Below are 18,288 nucleotides of genomic sequence, written 5' to 3'. Positions count from 1 at the left end.
TATATATATATATATATATATATAAGATATGTTCTTCATTCGACGAGAAAGGCAACACTCATAGGTCATGTTATGCATCTAACCTCCAGAAATGCATCGTAAAAAATACTGAAATAGATCTCTTTATGATCGCTTGCTTTACGAAGATTGTAAAACATGAACGTTGATTTTCCTTATCTTCATGAGATGTGAACTTATTTTAACTACACTGCAATGAGCTACAATTTCTTTCAGAGTGATTATACCTCATACACACTCCACTTAGTAGAATTAATCTTTACTCATCATAAAAGGAGTTTCCTCGGAAAATGTGGTGTGATACAGACGTTCATGATTTTAAAAACTGATTTAAAGTTCTTTAAAACAAATGATAGTGTACATGTGAGGTAGAAGACAAACTCAATATATGTCAATATACTTTACATGAATATAATGTTTATACAAAGGGATTAATATTTCGTCTACTTCCGAGTTTGGTAACGTGCCTGCAAAATATACTTTGACAAAGCTCGGTCTGTTAAACGTGCTGTCAATAACAACAGAACAAAAGAAAAACAAGAAAGAAGTTGGAGATTCTCATTAAGCCATTACACATCTGCCATAACTATATCGCTGTTATACTCGTCTTTTAACACACGAACTACGTTTCACTGGTAAAAGCACTATGAGTTTGATAAATGGATATTTGTCATAAGTCATTATAACGCCTACATACTAAATGACAAAAGTGACTTCGCGTTTGGTGTGTTCTTGGTTTGATGTGATCATGTTGATATGAGTTTGATTTTACAGCATTGCGTGGGTGAATATCGACCGGCATATGAGCCATTCCTAATGTACTCTTTACTCTTCGATGTACGAGGAGAAGAGAGATGATTCTTGTTATCAAACATACTTTCAATACTCTATATAAACATCTGTGGAGATACTCATAGTCAGGAAACTAGTGAAAGTTTACTTCTTAGTTTCTATCTCATGTTAATACCGCGGAAGAAAGCTACGTGGGATAAAAGATGCTATTCATTCGTTGATCACTCTGCCGTAACCCCGCGTGTGCCAAGACTACCCCTCACAATTGGTTCGGTCAAATAGAGTGACGCCTTTCTGCTAGCTTCGGTCGCCCCTCATCCCAAGGGTTGACAACTTTCTTGTTTGTCCTGTGTTTGCGGGCATTCATTGCCACGAGCTAGCATAGCGACCTTCAAATAGAGAATGGTTCGAGTTTACCTGGAAGGGATCATGGTTATTCTCTCGGGTAAAATTACGAGACTACAAGAAGCCTGGGCACACATGGCCACGGCGAGTCTCGCAGCATAAATTACTGGAGTAATAACATGGCGCTCTCCACCGCCTACAGATTGGAGATAAACCCACGTGTGAAGTGCACTGTCAACATGTAGCCATCTGGTCTGGGGCGTTCATATCAGAAACAAACTTCCCAATAAAACAGTATCGGTGCCTTGACTTTCTGGTAAATGTAAAACTGCTCTCACGAGATCTGAATCATCATACCACAACTACAGGCACAAACAAGTAGAATAAACAAACAAAAAGTGTTTTAATGAATGTTTTGCGTTTGGGCAACTTTGTTGACAAGAAATGTGTATCTGCTCAGAAATTGTGTCTGTAGTACTCTTTTGGCATGTATCAATAGCTACGCTAATGCAAACTTCGACTTCGATTTCATCACATTTAAGATAGTATGTGATATAGCTTGCTTGGGATATTTATGTGAAGAGAGATGAGTCAAAACACTATAGATTTAAGAAGCCGTAAAGTGTTCTTCGTTCTTCTTGCTTGGTCTCATGCAATGGGAATATACAAGCAATGGATTCGAGTTACTTAAATTACTCATTCGAATTATTTCAAAGGACGGTTGATATTCATGTAATGGACTTCATACGAATCCTGCCATAGTAACAAAAACAAAGTATATGTGTCAGTTCGACCACTATGAGCAGTGCAAAGCAATCTCTTATCTGTTTCGCTGAGTCTGGGATCCTTTACCAAAAGCCATTGTTATTAATTACTTTTAGTATAATCCATTTTCTATGCACTAAAACGCCTTCTGGTGTGGTGTATACTCAAGTCTGTCTTTTTGTTCTAATTCTCCCTGTCTGAACGTGGCAATGGACCCTTCACACGCCACTGTTCTCCATTTCATACCACACTTACTCGGTGGTGAAAAGGGGGAATCCAATACGTTCATGGAGTGTGGTTTAGTAAGCATGCTTCACTAAAATACAGCACAGTCTAGTTTACAACCCATTAAGAGTACCTCTACACGGTACAGGGGTTAAATATCACGCCGAACGCTTTTGAAAGTGGTTACTGGTACTCAAATCGTAGTCACGTTGTGCCCATACCGGTTACACGTGTATTTGAAAAGGATAAGCTTTAAGTGGTTATTCCCAGGTTTACTTGACTCAGTGTAAAGAATTGAAAAACAGTGTATAATTAGTACTATATAAGAAAAGAAATCCTGCTCGATGTAAATCTGACAAAAACCACACTAAATTCGCAACGACTTTTTACATTCATTTTTGAAGAGTCTCATATTAAGGTAATAAAAAAAATAGGAGTAGAGAGAATTCCATAAATTATGCTTACTTCCGATGAGTTGCTATGTTTTTCCTGTTTAAACAAACAAACAACCAACAGAATATTACCAGCGTTCAGGTAAACATCCATGCTAGCAGGGATTGCACAACAATGTATCCTTGCAGACTTCCGCATACATAAAAACTTCACACAAAACTTATTCTTTTTAGGCATTTTGATATCATAAAAATAACACCACACATTCCAACAAGCGCACGAGAAACTCTAATGATCAAAGATTGTCTTTGTTCTCTTCTTTTGCAGTAAAAATTCCCTGCTATGCAAAAGTAATTCTACAACTTTTAATGATAAAGCAACTCTGTGCAAGCTTTAATGGTGAACAAGTTAAGGTAGAAAGAAAAGAAGAGAGACATGCATCGCAGCAAAGAGTTTCAAGAAATGACAAATCGACAGACATCCATTAATATCTTATATGCATGATTGGAATAGAGCTAATGATGGGGACAGGCAGGGGTATGGAGGCCTGGCTAGAGATAGGAAAGAAAGAACAACAAACGGAGATAAAGTGATGGGTATGGGAATAAACAGACGTGTCAAGGCCTTTGAAAGATGGACGTAAAGGAGAGAGAGAGAGAGAGAGAGAAAGAGAGACAAAAAGTGTTTGTGCTCGTGTGTGTGAGTGCTGGTTTGTATGAGGGAGCGAGGGAACGAGAGAGGGGGAACTAGGCATTAATGATGATGGAAAGTTGTTCAACAAATTAATTGTCCATATGGTGTGGTACTCACCACAATCGAAAACCTCGCATCTCACCTGTACGAGTTCGTTTAAGCCATAATCATCAATTGGTCTGTGTCTTGGTTCTGGTAAAACTGAATCCTCCATTACTTGGCCACATCAGCCTTGTCAGGTGACTTTATCATCAACCTACTTTGTTCTAGAACGATCCACTTTGTTTCGGGGAATAACACGTGTAGAGATGATCATGAAATCGTACAGTCAGTGGTTGCAGTTAACTCTGTTATCAATCACGTGATTACGTTATTTTTCTTTTCGAATATACAAAATCAGGCAAGCATTGAGAGTATTAAGGACTACCAGCGATAAGCGAAACAAAACAAAGAAAATGAGGATGTACTTTAAGATGTTTTTCAAAATCTTTTCTGTTTGTAAGTTTATTTTCCAGTACAATTGTTTGGTGTTCATTCAGACTGTCACTCACCGTAAGCCACTTGTTCCCTCTGTTGATATATGTTTGAAGGGTAGGAAACTCAGGCTTTAGTTGATCCCTCGTGGTGTGACACAAACACTCAGTGACGCCACTGACTGTAGCATCCCGTCGGACAACCAGCCTTCAGCTTCGATAAGTGTCTCTTGGCATCTCATGGTGCTATCTCCTTTTCCTTCCCTCCTCGTGATCGTTTATTTCAGTGAATCAAAAGATATACTAAATTTAGGTGTTAGAATTGATTGACTAATGCCTCTTACCATTTTACATTATAAAGACCAAAATCAGCTTACCATGTTTACGTAACTAGACATTTTTATCTGAAAGGGCCTAAGCTGTTTTTAAAAGAACACATAATCACACCCCAAACAATTTGACAATGTTTTTATTTCTATGATATCGTATGAACTTTTTTTTTTTTAACATTACTGGCAGATCTTTGTTTAAAAATACTTGTTTACTTGAGAGGGGTAACCAGCATGTTTGGTATTTCAGAGTCGAATTTTGAATAACAATTTTAACATGGGTTCCCCATAGACAAGCGCGCAAACGGCACAAATATCCTCAAACCACACAAAATATTTTCCAGTTTCCACTGTATGGTCTACTTTCTTCCTTGATGATCTTTTTGTAATTATGTTCATAGGATGAGCTATTTTAGCTCTTCCTGCATGGTTCAGAAAATTGAGAAGATTTCAGTCGCTGGAGTGAATTACGAAGACGCATTTGACATATTTTGTTACTCATTTGACACTCTGTCTATCTGTACTGGAAATTTAAGAAGTGCGCTTTTTAAACTGATACCAACCGGAGAAGTTATGTCAAGCTGAGAGATGAATAGACCAATGGTTTAAAACTAAGTCATTGATATCCAAGCCTCATATATAAGGTAATTCACTTAAAATTATGATCACGTTAAAGAGAGGAAACAGTCCACTAATGATGATATCAGTTGAGGGTTTGGAAGGGTGGAGCAGTGACAAAAATAGAAAAATACTACAGCTGCTATGGTTTTGCGTGTACCAACACAGTATCGTACGAACTGCCCTAGCGACTGAAAGCGGAACAAGTTTATTCCAAAATCAAAATCTAAAAGTTTTCACTTGCGTTCAACTGTAATACTGTAAGTGACACTAAGTGACAACAGAGAGATCATCAGAAACCGACTTTAAGAGAAACATATTAATCTACACTACCCAGATTATACAGGGAAAGGGCAGACAACGAAAGCTGCTGCAGCGAAGGAGAAAATATGCATTATAAAAATGTGTGAAACAAAAAAAAAGTATAAATGTTAATAATACATTATCTCCTTAAAGAAAGTGCTCATCCATGTTAAACTTCCGTGTGATAAAGAGGAGGTCAAGGAAAAGAAAACCAGGAATATTGCAAAGTAGCTTTGAAATTCATTGCCATCCAACACTGCCCATTGATGGGAAGGAAGTTAAAAAAAGGAAGTAGTAAGAAATGATCGTGTATGATGAGTCTCCCTGTCCAAATATCATACATGAACTAGAATTTCAAGACAGTTGTTAAATTCCATTTGTGTTCTTGTTCAGCCACGTTGAGATGAATCATCACCAAACAAACTGTAATCCGGTAATAAAATACCAAAGATTTGATCATCTTTCCCTAACCTCTTCTGCATTTTCCCCTCAGAATAGCACAGGAAGAACCAGTGATATAAAAGATTCATGTTCATGCTTGACTATTCATTTTTGTTTTTCGACAGGTGGCATATTCAATATGGACGGGACGAGAAGCAAAGAAGAGGCGGCCTTCAGATTTGCTATTGAGAGGACAAACGCGGAAATTCGAGGCGATCCCTCGGTGAATAAGACTCTTCTTACTCCTGAGACACAAAACATCCGGGGGAATGACACTTTTGAGACCACCAAGAAAGGTGAGTAACCTAACGCCTATTCATCACTTTCTCTTCTTCCCCCTCCCTGGCAGCGAGCTTCTCTAACTTCAGGCCGCCATTGCTCCTCGCTTCAATAGCACACTACAAAAGTCTGTAAAACCCTATCTATTCCACTACTACTAGCTCTATAAATCATTCTAATTAGTTGACAAACACGCTAAAAGGACAGAGGATTAGTTGTGCTTAGTTACAATGCATCATGTTTGCACACTTATGGTGTGGATGTGAGAAACAGACAAGTAAAGACTAAAAGTTGACGAAAGGTCGTCTTTATCCATCCCATTTCATCCCAAATGCGCAAACAAAATAAAGCAGTGTACTTTATAATATAGCCTGTCGCCGTTTACCTTAAACACCTGGAGAAAATTAAATGAAATGTTTAAAGAACCTAACTGGTAACTCAATTACTGTTTCCAAGTCATCCAGTTTAGCTTTCTGGATCCCATTTCATAAAAAGTTGATATGATAGCAACTCTTGCTTGAATGGCAATTGTCATAGTAACGACAAGAATCCAGCTTTCTGCTTGGCTGTTGCGATTGAAAGTTGTAATTCCAGCAAGAGTTGCCATCCTAACATCTTTTATGAAATGGGGCCCTGATTTGTATCTTAATATATTTCATTCCGATTCCAGTTACCACGGTTACATGGAGGAGAAACCGTGTTGAAGTAAAAAATGAAGGGTTTCATCGCAAAATGGTCTAAGCGCCATTTGTAAACATTTTAAAGTAAGTCCATCACCAGACAGAGCAAAATAAAACTTTTTATTGTCACCTCATAACATACCAAGGAATATTCTTGAAGTTGTGTAAAAAAAATCCTATAATGTTCTTATTATTTTCTTTGTTTATTAAAAGCTGTAATCTCAAATATCTCACCTTCACGAAAATGGATTAAGCTCGTTTTGCGATAAACTCTTCAAAGACAGATCACCTATGAGTCTGTGTGTGTACAATCTTAAGTCCACTATATTTTTAACTTCCTATTATTAGCTGAGAAAACGATAATGATAAATTGCTAAGAGAAGGGAGACCTGGGTGAATCAATCAATTGTAACAGGAAACTTAGTATGAGTGGATTTCTTGGAAAATGCCATTGATCACCTATCACAGATAGGTGACCTGTTCCACTAGTGAAGCGAATGAGGACATCAAAAATAAATTGAATTTTAATATAATCACCTAATGTCTATTTTCTCTTATACACCAACGGGATACCTTTGTATTACAATTCAAATGTATACATTGTGATGTTGGTTTATTGTGGGCTGCACTCAAACTTGAATAAAAACTATAAAAAAAAGAAGTGGTTCATATTTTGTGTCACGTCACAAAAGCTTGGTGTGCATTATTGATAGGGAGGCAGCACAGAGAACCATGGATATTACCATAAGTGAAGATGGGCTAAGGAACGATCTCTGCGGTCTCAATATGACATTGCGACTTATCGCTCTTCGCTACAGGCAACGTCAACGTCCTCTCCATGAGAGAAAAAAAAACAATAAAAAAGGGAAAAATATTCCGCGTTGAAATTTTGATGAGGTACTTATTTCAACCGCGGTTATATGGATATCATGCTCACACTCCGACACTGTCAGACGTGAGGTGGGTGTGAAAAAAACCCCGAAACGGTTGAGAGGTACGGGAAGATGTACTAGTATGCAGTAGGATCTTTCTGACCCTTTCCTGTTTACATGGATATATGAACTAATAACGATATATCATGATATGATATAATGCACTCTGCAACGTGTAATCAAACCGACTTTGTATGAAATTAACACGAACGTAATCTTCGATTTAGTCGTAATTTTAGTTTTCTGAGAAAAAAAAAAGGAAGAAAAATGAATCAAACCTGCTGTTAGGTAGATACATCATAAATGAATTAAAGGCGATTTGATTTATTGTCTTCTCCCTCCTCTTCTACCCCCACCCCCCTCCCCATCCTGTGTCCCTCAACAACCAAAAATCGCCCAGTTTGCCTTTGTCCCGTGCCAATTTTAACACCTTAGAGATGTTGGAAGATACCTGGCAATTATATGCTTTTTATTATTTGCATTATTCTATTCTTTGTTAGTCTCATATGCTCTCTTACCCCTTTCTTTCAGAGGTAAGTGCACGTTTGATTGATGAGGTTCCGCTCGGGCATCTCTCTCCCTCTCTCTCACTGACGAAGGGACTCACACAAGAGGAAAACAAATAGAAACAGTGAGAGAGGGAGAGAGAGGGGAGGGGGAGGGGGAGGGGAGGACGAGAGAGGTGTAACGTACTGATGCATTCAGGCTGGATGCAGCGACTCACTTCATGGATCTGTATTTTTTTTTCTCTCTCTTTCATTTTGGTCTCCATGTCATCCATCACTTCTGCTTGGATGTTGACCACGGTCCAATTGACACTTTATGCCCTATTTGACTCTCTAATCTTTCTCTCTCTTCAACCTTGTCATGTTCTTCGTCTCTCTTTTCTTTCTGCTTTTTTTTTTTTTTTTGCTATTTTTTATCACGGTTGTGATACATGTCTCTAAAGTGGCCATATTTTACTGGTTCATTGTGTTCATCAATGCAAGAAAATTAAAAGATATATAAATACAAACGTATATATAACATACCAGACCTAGAAACACATTTTTAAGATGCACTTCCATTTAATCATCAATAAAGGCGACACAAAAACCGCACACACCTGATTTTTACCCTACCAAGTCTTCAACTAGAATAATTCGTGTTAACTATAAGTATTGTTGACTCGCTGGTTTTTCTATACATCATACCCCACCCTTCAAGGGTGTGACTATTCAGTCAATTTATTACTTCTCTTTAAAGTCTGCTTCTTTTGCTTGAAGGTGAAGAAGGTTTTTTGGTCTTTCTGTCGCGGCGTCTCTGGTTCACTTGACCACGCCATAGTCTGCGTTGCTAGGATGCATCCAAGTAACATTAGTTCATCCGGTAGTTTGACCAGGAACACTCAGTTCTCAAGATGCAATGTATCCTGAACGTCACAGTACGTCACAACAGATCGTCACGTATGGCGGTTCATACATGTCGTCTATTAACGACGCGATGGAGGGCAGCACACTATGTTTAAATACACGGTTCACACTTCTATGTAATTGGTGCGTCTAGCAAGCTGGGTTGAGGGTTACGAGAGAAAGAGGTCCAAGTCTTGGCAGTGGCTGGACCGTTTGGACTCACTCTCAGGGTTTGGTCTAATAGACAAGAGGTCTGGAATTCCCCTGTCCAGTCATACCCACAGACAGCCTGTTCGTAAAATTAATGGACCGCACTCTACCAGCCTCATGTTTGAGCGTTCCCACTGATCGAGGTAGACTGTAAAGAATCTGTCTCGAAAGGAGTCTTCCAAGCAGTGTGAGTTTTCAGACGGTTTCTTTAAGTTTTGTTTTTTCTGTTTTATATCTTAAAAAAAAAAAAACGCATTGCGGTTACCCAATATAGATTACAAAATATGTTGGTTTTTTTTTCATGCATGAAGAGACAAAATTACCAAATCTAACCGAAGTATATGGACAATGTCATTAACAGTCCTTACAAATATTGACGATGTAAGCGAAAGAATTGATAATATGATGATTTATAATTCATGCTTTCATAAACATACTACAATAATCAAGACGTAGTATAACATTCTACTTTCTTTTAATCCTTCTTGATTTAATCATGTTTTGTTCGAATGTTTACAATAATGTAATTCTTTAATTTTTGTTTTGACTTGAGAAACAGAATAAATGCAAACGAAACAAAACCAAGAGAACAAAAGAAAAAATAAGAAGGAAACCTAGGAAACGGTAAAGCTTGAAGGATTTGTAGATTTCCAGGGAGATAAAGCGCATTTCATCAATATGGAGGATTAGAATGAAGAGGATGAGAGGAATAATGGGAAGCTGAGATAGTGAGAACCATCTCATCTGGCTATTAGTGATTTATAGTCTTGATAAAATATCATAATGGAATAATGTGATGCAGTAATGGAGAGACACCATCAAGAGGTTAACAGAGGTGAAAGATTCTACTTATAGAGAGAGGGAGGGAAGGGGATTAGGAGAGACAAGAGAGAGAGGGAGAGATAAGGAGAGAGAGAGAGAGTGATGGAGAGAGGGGAATGGAGGGAGGGGATGTGGAGAAGGGGATCTTCGGGGGAGAGTGAGAGAGAGAGAGGGGAGGGAGAGAGAGAAAGGGAGAGAGGGGAGAGAGGAAGGAAGGAAGGGAATAGGGGGATGTGGGAGAAAGGCCTAAGAGAATTAATAGCTGAAGAGGAATAACGGAGGGTAGGTCCTCCAGAAGTTAGACTGATCGAGAGACACGCGGAAGACAAGAGGGTGGAGAACGGATGAAATAAGTGTAATCCTTATGAACGAGGTCTAACGTGAACGACAACCAAGGCTTGGTTTGAGGAGCCTCTGATGAGGGCTGGTTTCGGCTTTCGCTCTTCCAATTTAGACTCTGATTGAATCGAGCTGCCAGCGAGCGTGTGCTCAAAGCTTGACAGCAGATCGAGATCAAAATTAATTTGATTGAAAAATCAATGGGGGCACGAAATTGTAGATTTTTTCAGTTATTCAGGGAGAGTATCCATCATCATGCTACCTTAAATGTGAGACAAAAGGAAAGAACTGATGACGCAACTTTCTTTTTTTTTTCTGTGAATGGAAGATTCTTTGATCAAATGCGCGAGCTTGTCACCAAATACCATGAAATCATAGCTGGCACGACATTTCACTGTCTTTACGTCTTATCAAAATACATCCCTTATACGTGCAGACTGTCTGACACAATGTAATCAATGTTTCATGAAGCTTGAGCCACACTCCGATGAAACCAATTTCCATATGTAGTCATAACTAACACCCTACAAGAGACCCTATATTATTTATAGTGAACAGCCCATTGCGAGTCAATTCTTCAAACATAACCTTTCGACATAAGGGAAAAAAACCCTGAAAACATACGCCATTTTGAAATAATGATGTCCATGTAAATGCTTACTTTAAAAAAACAAAAACAAGCAAACAATGTTCTGTGGCTTTCTCTTTCAATCTGAGTCGCTTGTTTTGGGTGAGATATGTGCTGGCAAATTTTCTATCGCTGTGTTGCTTCTTATTTCTTAAGGGGTGAAATATGGTAGTTTGGATTGTGCATGAATGAGATGCGCTGAATGTATTTTCGGATTTGTGTGTTTTTGCTGACATTTAGGGTGGGAGGCGGAAGCGTTGGACTAAGCCGAGGTTCAATAAAAGATAAAAGTTGACGTCAACGTGACACATAGCGCACCCTATTTTTGATTTAGCTAGCGAAGGAAATTGATGCGTTCATTTCCTGGTCGGAAAAGCAATATTTGGTGCCAGCTAACCATTGGCACGGTGCCTTAATAGAGCAAATGTCAAGACGGACTCACTGCCCCTCGTATCAAATGATAACGTCTTATGAGTGCTGAATATTTTAGGACAATTAGGTTCCATGCTTTTAAGGATGCGGCCATGTATAATGATATGTATAAATGCAGTATCGTGGTGAAAAGCAGCCATTTGCACAAGTAGCACACACAAGCCTGAAGTTAGCGCAGGTTGCAGAGAAAACCGTCCATTTGATTATTGGAATAGTTTTCTTCTCTTTTGTTAATAATGATGACCTCTGCGCGAGGGAATTCGCCGACCATGTAAACTTAACGATGCACAAAATATACAAGATAAGCCTTCACTGACATGGCTGATGTCTGTATTCGATCTGTGCCTGCTTTGTGGAAATTACTGATCGTCTAGTGTAGATTTAAAGCTGTCTTAGGGATTGGCTTTGAATAATTTTATGACTTATCATAATATGAATGGCACCAGAGAAAATTTATCCCTGATATATGAAGCAATGGAAATAATTCTCTGAATAAGAGTCAGAAATAAAATGGTCCATTTTTCCCAAGAACTGATACATTTTAGATATGTGATTTTTCTACCGTTGAAGTGTACTGGATATAAGAGGTACTGTGCCCTCTCCCCCCCCCCCCCTATTTTTTAGACAAATAACATGAGAGAGATTTGCAAATGCGAATATGCGTGAGTGTGTGTATGTTTCCGTGTGTCTCTGTGTGTGTTTGTGCGTGGGTGTGTGGTTTGTATGTTTGTGTGTGGGTGTGTGGTTTGTGTGTCTGTGTGTGTTTATGTGTGGGGTTGTGCGTATGTAAAAGATAAAAGCAAGACTTTCAACGGTAAAGAGAGAGACGGAGAGCCGGTAGCCAGACGTATTATATTGACACTTGATAGTAGAATAGTAGGGCGATAGAGTGATTCTTCATAAATGATGCATCTATTCCAGCACATCTCGTAAACAGGTCGGAGATGAGACGCTAACGCAGGACTGCCTGTCAGTAGGATGAAATACGTCATAAGACTGGCGTATTCCTAGCTCTTGGTAAGGTGTCCTTTCAACCACTTTTCGAATTCAAAATGAGAGATAAGAGAGGCAGTGCTTACAAAAGTGAGAGCGGAGCCTGAGACCTCTATAGTCGGGCTGTGGGCTTTTAATGACACCATTCCTTTTGATCTCTTTTAACACGTTTAACACAAACCTCTCACGTTTTCCGACCAGACGCTCGTAGATTATTCCAGTTTTAAGTTCCAGGTGTCCACACCTTTGGTGTGCAAGGGAGTGAAATGATCGGGTCACACATAAAGGGCGACCAAAGCAAACATGCACTCATGTTGAAAACTATTTAGATATGTGTTTGCACTGATGTAATAAAACAGACATGGATGGGAGTAACATTGCTTTTATGTGTGTGGAAATTTATGCAATCATTTTAACTCGCGAGCAACATAGTATATCAACAAGATCCAAATATGCCTACTTATGTTGTCGGCGATGCTATACTCCAGACTTTCCTTGTGATCCTGGGTGTGTGTAAATGGATACCAAGAAATGGTGGAGTGAGGTTGTAACGCCTCTGGAAAAACAGTGATAAAGTTAAAGAATTAATTCCCCCCCCCCCCATTTTCAATGTCTAAATCTCCATCTATATTAGGGTAGCTACAGGTAACTACGTTTGATGAAACAAAGTCACCGTGTGTACACCTGTTGCCTATAGTTGTCACGAATTTAAAACAAGAAACGCCTAAAAGTTAGTCTAGTCAGGTGAAACAAGCTCAGCAATACCGATGAAAGAGCCTCAAATCTAAACTTGAAAGTGGAAGTTTCTCCTTCATCTGATACCGCAACTGGCCCTTCGGAATCTTGTCCTTCTTCAGAGTGACAAGGCGACGTTTCCGTAGAACCGAGTACGAATACTTGGCCGTCCTTTACGTGTCGTTTGTTCAGATAAGTGTCGCACTGTTTATAGGTAGTGGAGCTAAAGTGTATTCAGGTCTATGCTGTTTTCAAGCACACATTCAAACGTGAGATGGGAGAGAAAGAGGTACGGACATGCCACTGAGGAAGTCGTGCATGTTAATCATTACGTACTTGGCCTCCCTTGAAGAGCGGCACAAGCACCATAGCCGATCGAACTTTCACTCCTGACAAATTCTGGGAATAATAGAGCAAGCAGAATCACTCCCGTACTTGAAAGTGTTGTACCTCACTCCATACCTCTCCCTCTCCTTTCCAGGGACGAGTGACAAGGTATCGATCCCTGTCGCTTGGTTGAAATACAAAAGTATGTTCAAGAAGTAAACTTTTCTTGCGTGTCTGTGATTGTGTTTGTGTATTAAACATCTGTCTTCTGATCAACTCTCGACAACTTTACATATCAAACATAGACCGGTATGTTCCTAATTATCAGTCAAGTTCTAATTTCCCATCACATATACCGGCTTCAGAGTCCAAACCGTAATATTAATCCTTTCTAATTGTTTACCCTGCCTCTGTAATCTCTCTTCCACACATCTTTCCTTCTTCCATATCATTCGTGTTTCAGTTGCTTCGATTCTTTCATGTATTCTAATATTTGCTGTAGATCCTTTCTGATGTATGCTCACCATTTATTGTCCATCTGTTTTTCTATTGAAAACGTGTTTTGTTTTATTTTATCTTTCTTTGGGGGGGGGGGGACAGTTTTGTCTTTGGGGATTAAAATGTTAAAAGGATTGCAATCTACCCTTTTCCTATGTAAAAGAGTGAATGATATGGGTTTCTTTTGGTTTTTGCATTTCTAAAAGACTTTGTGATTACTCACCATGCTCACTGTGCACCTGAAGAGCTTTAGATGTCGGTCGACCCTCTATGGATAGGGAACCACCAGAAGACACGATACAATGATCATGACGCCCACTGATGTTACCTATTGCAGTCCCCGTACCCTTTCCATTCCCAACACTTCATTACAATATTTCTTATTTTGGATTTCCGTTTATCTAGCTATACTGTTTGCTGGAAGGCTGCAGTAACTGTTCTCTACTATAAATGTCGTTGCATTTGTTTTTAGTATGAAGCAATTGTTTCACTAAATGAGCGAACTTTCCCACAATAAAACAACAACATCAACAACAACAACAACAACAACAACAACCGCGAAACGGAATTTAGTAACTCCACTGTATGTAGAATCCTGATCCCTCATACCTCTGTCAAACTTGCGCACAGACAGAACGGAACACAAGAAATTATCAAACACTCTGTGTCTCTTGAATATCTATCATATTGTATATTGTTATCATATTCAACAATTATTTATGACCAAGTGTCATGTTATAAAAGTCAATCCAGATATGGCACTAAAGAGGATCCATTAACATTTTAGAGGTCATGCTTTCAAGAGAGGAGTAAGCATACCATAGCGGTCTGTGTGAGTTATAATTGAAAGCCTATTGCAATATTAAAAAGAGATCGTCGTTGTATAAAATGGTGACTACCACTTGAATATGATATGATAAATGTTCCTTTTTACAACTTTGTCATAAAATCTTGTGAGATATGATTTTTCCAAATGTCACGAACAAATATTTCATTCTAATGTTTCTCCTCTTGCACACAAATTTTCAAGGATATTGCAATGCTGAAAACCGTTTTTCCCCCTCGAAGATCATTTACGGGGACCTCAAGCTGATATAAGTTCGAATTCACTTTATTACGACAAATTGTAGATATGGTTGCTTCTTTCGATTTTTACGCTACGTCGTGTCAGCATGAAAATGTGATATACTGTACCCCACGTAGATAGCACGCGTAGTCTGATTCACCTGCTTTGGCACTTGGGTAAAACTTTTATTTTATTTTTTTTCACCAGAGTCCTACTCTTGTTAATTTCTTTCATTTTTCTGTCAGTGAGAAGATGGCTGGATAGCCCATATTCATTCTCACTTGTTGGTCTTTCGTGGATTCTATTTGGATTTGAGGCGGAACAACTTAACCCGGTTATGTACCCTTTAACAATTAACCATTACTCTTATAGCTTAAATCATCAAAACAATCTAAAATCGACTTGAAGCATTATCTTTTGTCGCAGTAAGCCGTAATCTTGATATCTAATTCTTTATGTAATTCTTGCTACTTTTTCTTCCTTTTTACTCTCTCCCCCTCATCAATCATGTCTTCTTTAAAAGACCATTATCACAATATTATCATGCCCTCGTATCATGCTCTGATATGATATGATATGATATGATATGATATGATATGATATGATATGATATGATATGATATCATATGATATGATATATTTATTTATTCATACTCTGTCAATCTGTTGATTTTGTACGTATAGTGGCCTTTTTAAACAAGCCTTCTAGCTTCTTTTTGGTCGGCAACTGTACACACTGTAAACTTAACTATATCTTTGACAGATGTATCTTTAATGTCGAAAAAAAAAATAAAATGAGATGAAATGAAATGAAATTGATTGAAACGTACATCTGTGACATCAAAGTCATGCTGCATAAATGTTGAGACGATATCAAACATAAGTCAGAAAATCGAAAAGATAACCCTTTGAATTCTCAATTCTGATTGGCTAATATTTAACTTACAGTTCATATTCGGACTTGTGTTTGATTGTATCTTTAATTCTACGCTACAGAGCCCTGAGAGGTAATATGACTCTTATATGACTCTGAGGCCGATAAACCAAGGAGACGATAGTAGTAAACTTTAGTTTGAGTGATGTCTTGTTATCTGCTCAAACGTGCAGGTAACACCATCAAGGATGCTCTTACATATCAGCCAAATGATCAATACTCGAAGCTCCGTTAACTATAAACGAATTTTCTTTTCAATAATAAATCGCCTGTGTATATCCCTCCATCACTTCTTTAGACGAAATTGACTCAACGAATTTGTTTTCTTGTTATAGGTAATGGGATTACATCTGATTTCCAGTATTATTCACGTTTTCGAATGCAGGATTTAAAGGCAAAGAGTACCGTTGTTTGATTGTTTTATATTCTTGTCAGTGAAAAATGTGCTTTCCATAAAAATGCTGCAGAAATGGAAATGAAAATGACATCATGTCTGCACCCATCATTGCTTGTGACGAAGAATCAGTTCTTCGATATTTTATTTCACAAACGAAGTAACATGAAGCTGACAACAGTCACTTTATTATTTATGTCAACCCCTTGGAGGTGACCTTTAAACAACATTCACTATCTAAATCTATTTCCCTCATTTTATATGACATACAGAATAAAATATTGTAGCCCCTTTACTGTTTGTGCCTTCCCTCACTTAGCCTCCTAGATCTAGCATTTCCAATCTAAATCACCGTATAAATTACAAGGCATTCAATGCATTAGCAATGCACATTGTATACGTAAACCCATGATATGACAAGAGATTTCCGTTTCATTTCATATGGTCGAACCTTGATGATAGTTCGGGAAGACAATATACCTCTTATGATATTCATGAAACGAGGATGTTCAGTAGTTGATGGAGCTTAATGATAGTATTTCCTGCGAGCATTATCTGAGTTTCATAGCTCCATTTATTTGGAATCAGCAGAAGAGAAATCTTGCCCAATAACGGTCGATGCACATAGAGAAACTCAAGCATGACTTGAGTGTATGGGCTACACAGTGCAGAAATCTTTCCGTTTCACTCCATGTCGTCTTACATGTAGGCCTGAACGCACACCTTGCGCTAGTACACAATCTATGTTACCCACGTTCTATCATAACAAGAAACGGTTTAAAATAACTTGAAGACTTACAATTATTTTTTAATGTATTTCTTATGACTTTTGCTTGATAATGTTCTAATGACATTTATTCTGAGATTCTAGAAATGCTTGAATATATTTCTGCATTCGACCAAATTGTCTTATGGGTCGATTAGGGGGTAAAATGATAAAATGCAATTGTAGCGAAAGCCAGTGCGATAATAGTCATTATGATAATCATTTTAATATCAATAACTTTAATGACAATGTTAGCAGTATATTCACAAATTAAATTGATTTCAAGAATGCTATTTCTGCACGTCTTGAGGAAACTGGCTTGCAGCATTAGATGATCGTCAAGTAGCCTTGAGAGACATTGGCCAAGGATGAGTTCACAGGCTGGGCAAGCCTCGAACCCAGAATCTACAGACTCTGGTCCCTAAATAGTTTTCTCTGAATCACAGTGCTGCTGTCTATATTGAGACTGCAACACTAAGGTCACTGGCCCTTTGAATACAGTCCTGCAAGATATTCAGACGGAGTAATCAAGTTGATTTGTTATTCTTCATACAGACCAAACCAAGCCATGGGAAACCAACACATTGACATGGGTATTGGGAATATTTCGGTTTAAATGTCAGCAGAAGAAAATGGTCGTATTCTCTACACTCGTTCTGCTGTATAATCCTGAGTGATACAAACCTGGTGTATAGGATCTCAGGCGGATTGTTGATATTTCTGAGGGTATACCAAGCGAGGAATTAAGTTAAGAAATCGGCTTACTTCACTAGGAGACCGTATGGAATTATGATGTCTTTTACAATCATGCAGTCAAGTTTTAACCTTTTGACTCTCTGTCAAATGTGACCCAGCGAAGCAGCACGCAAATGTCGCACGAGAGGATTTTGTGATATTGATAAATGGTCATGCATACTCTTCGCAAACACAACTGCCGGTGTGTTTCAAGACAAAACATGTGACTGCAGTATTCGAAGCTGCGTCGTCGAGCTGTGTGGGAAATCGTGCACGGTGTTTCACAATTGCCTAACGCACCATCCGCAGCGATTCAACTCGCTGTGCACTAATTGCAGCCCGGAGGAACGAAATGTCCTGATTCGTGCAGTCTGCGATTAATGTGGAAAGTTTCAGTCTCCTCTTTTCTCATTCAAACAATTATCGTGTTAAACGTGCCACTTAAAATTAAACATGATTAAAGGTCAAACGCGTACATCCACGTGCTTTTCTCAACTGGACACAACGCCAACGGGTTAACGCACATGGTCTGAGGAATGAACGTTGTCAAGATGGCGCGAAGAGACGATAATAAGAGGAACGGCTTCTCTTCCTGTGCTTGCATTAACTCGTAAAACACGAGATAAAGAAGGCGAGAGGGAGAGCGGGGGGGGGGGGGTGGGGAGATGGAGAGATGGGGTAAGGGTGGGAGAGGGAGATATGGACGAGTTACTCGAACCGAAGCTGATTTGC

The 18,288-nt window shown here is 38.7% G+C and overlaps 1 protein-coding gene across 1 annotated transcript in view; it reads left to right on the top strand.

Moving 5' to 3' along the window:
- Positions 1-1,334: 1,334 nt before the first annotated feature.
- LOC140242866 (glutamate receptor ionotropic, kainate 2-like) overlaps positions 1,335-18,288 on the top strand; it is a 41,655-nt gene continuing 24,701 nt past the window's right edge. The window contains exons 1-2 of the mRNA XM_072322612.1: positions 1,335-1,374; positions 5,521-5,691. Of these exons, the coding sequence (XP_072178713.1) occupies positions 1,335-1,374; positions 5,521-5,691 (211 nt within the window). The remainder of the gene's footprint in view (positions 1,375-5,520; positions 5,692-18,288) is intronic.

This window comes from Diadema setosum, chromosome 19 (genome assembly GCF_964275005.1).
Source record: "Diadema setosum chromosome 19, eeDiaSeto1, whole genome shotgun sequence".
Lineage (NCBI taxonomy): Eukaryota > Metazoa > Echinodermata > Echinoidea > Diadematoida > Diadematidae > Diadema > Diadema setosum.
Note: the sequence above shows the minus strand (reverse complement) of the source record. Positions and strands in the feature narration are given on the sequence as shown.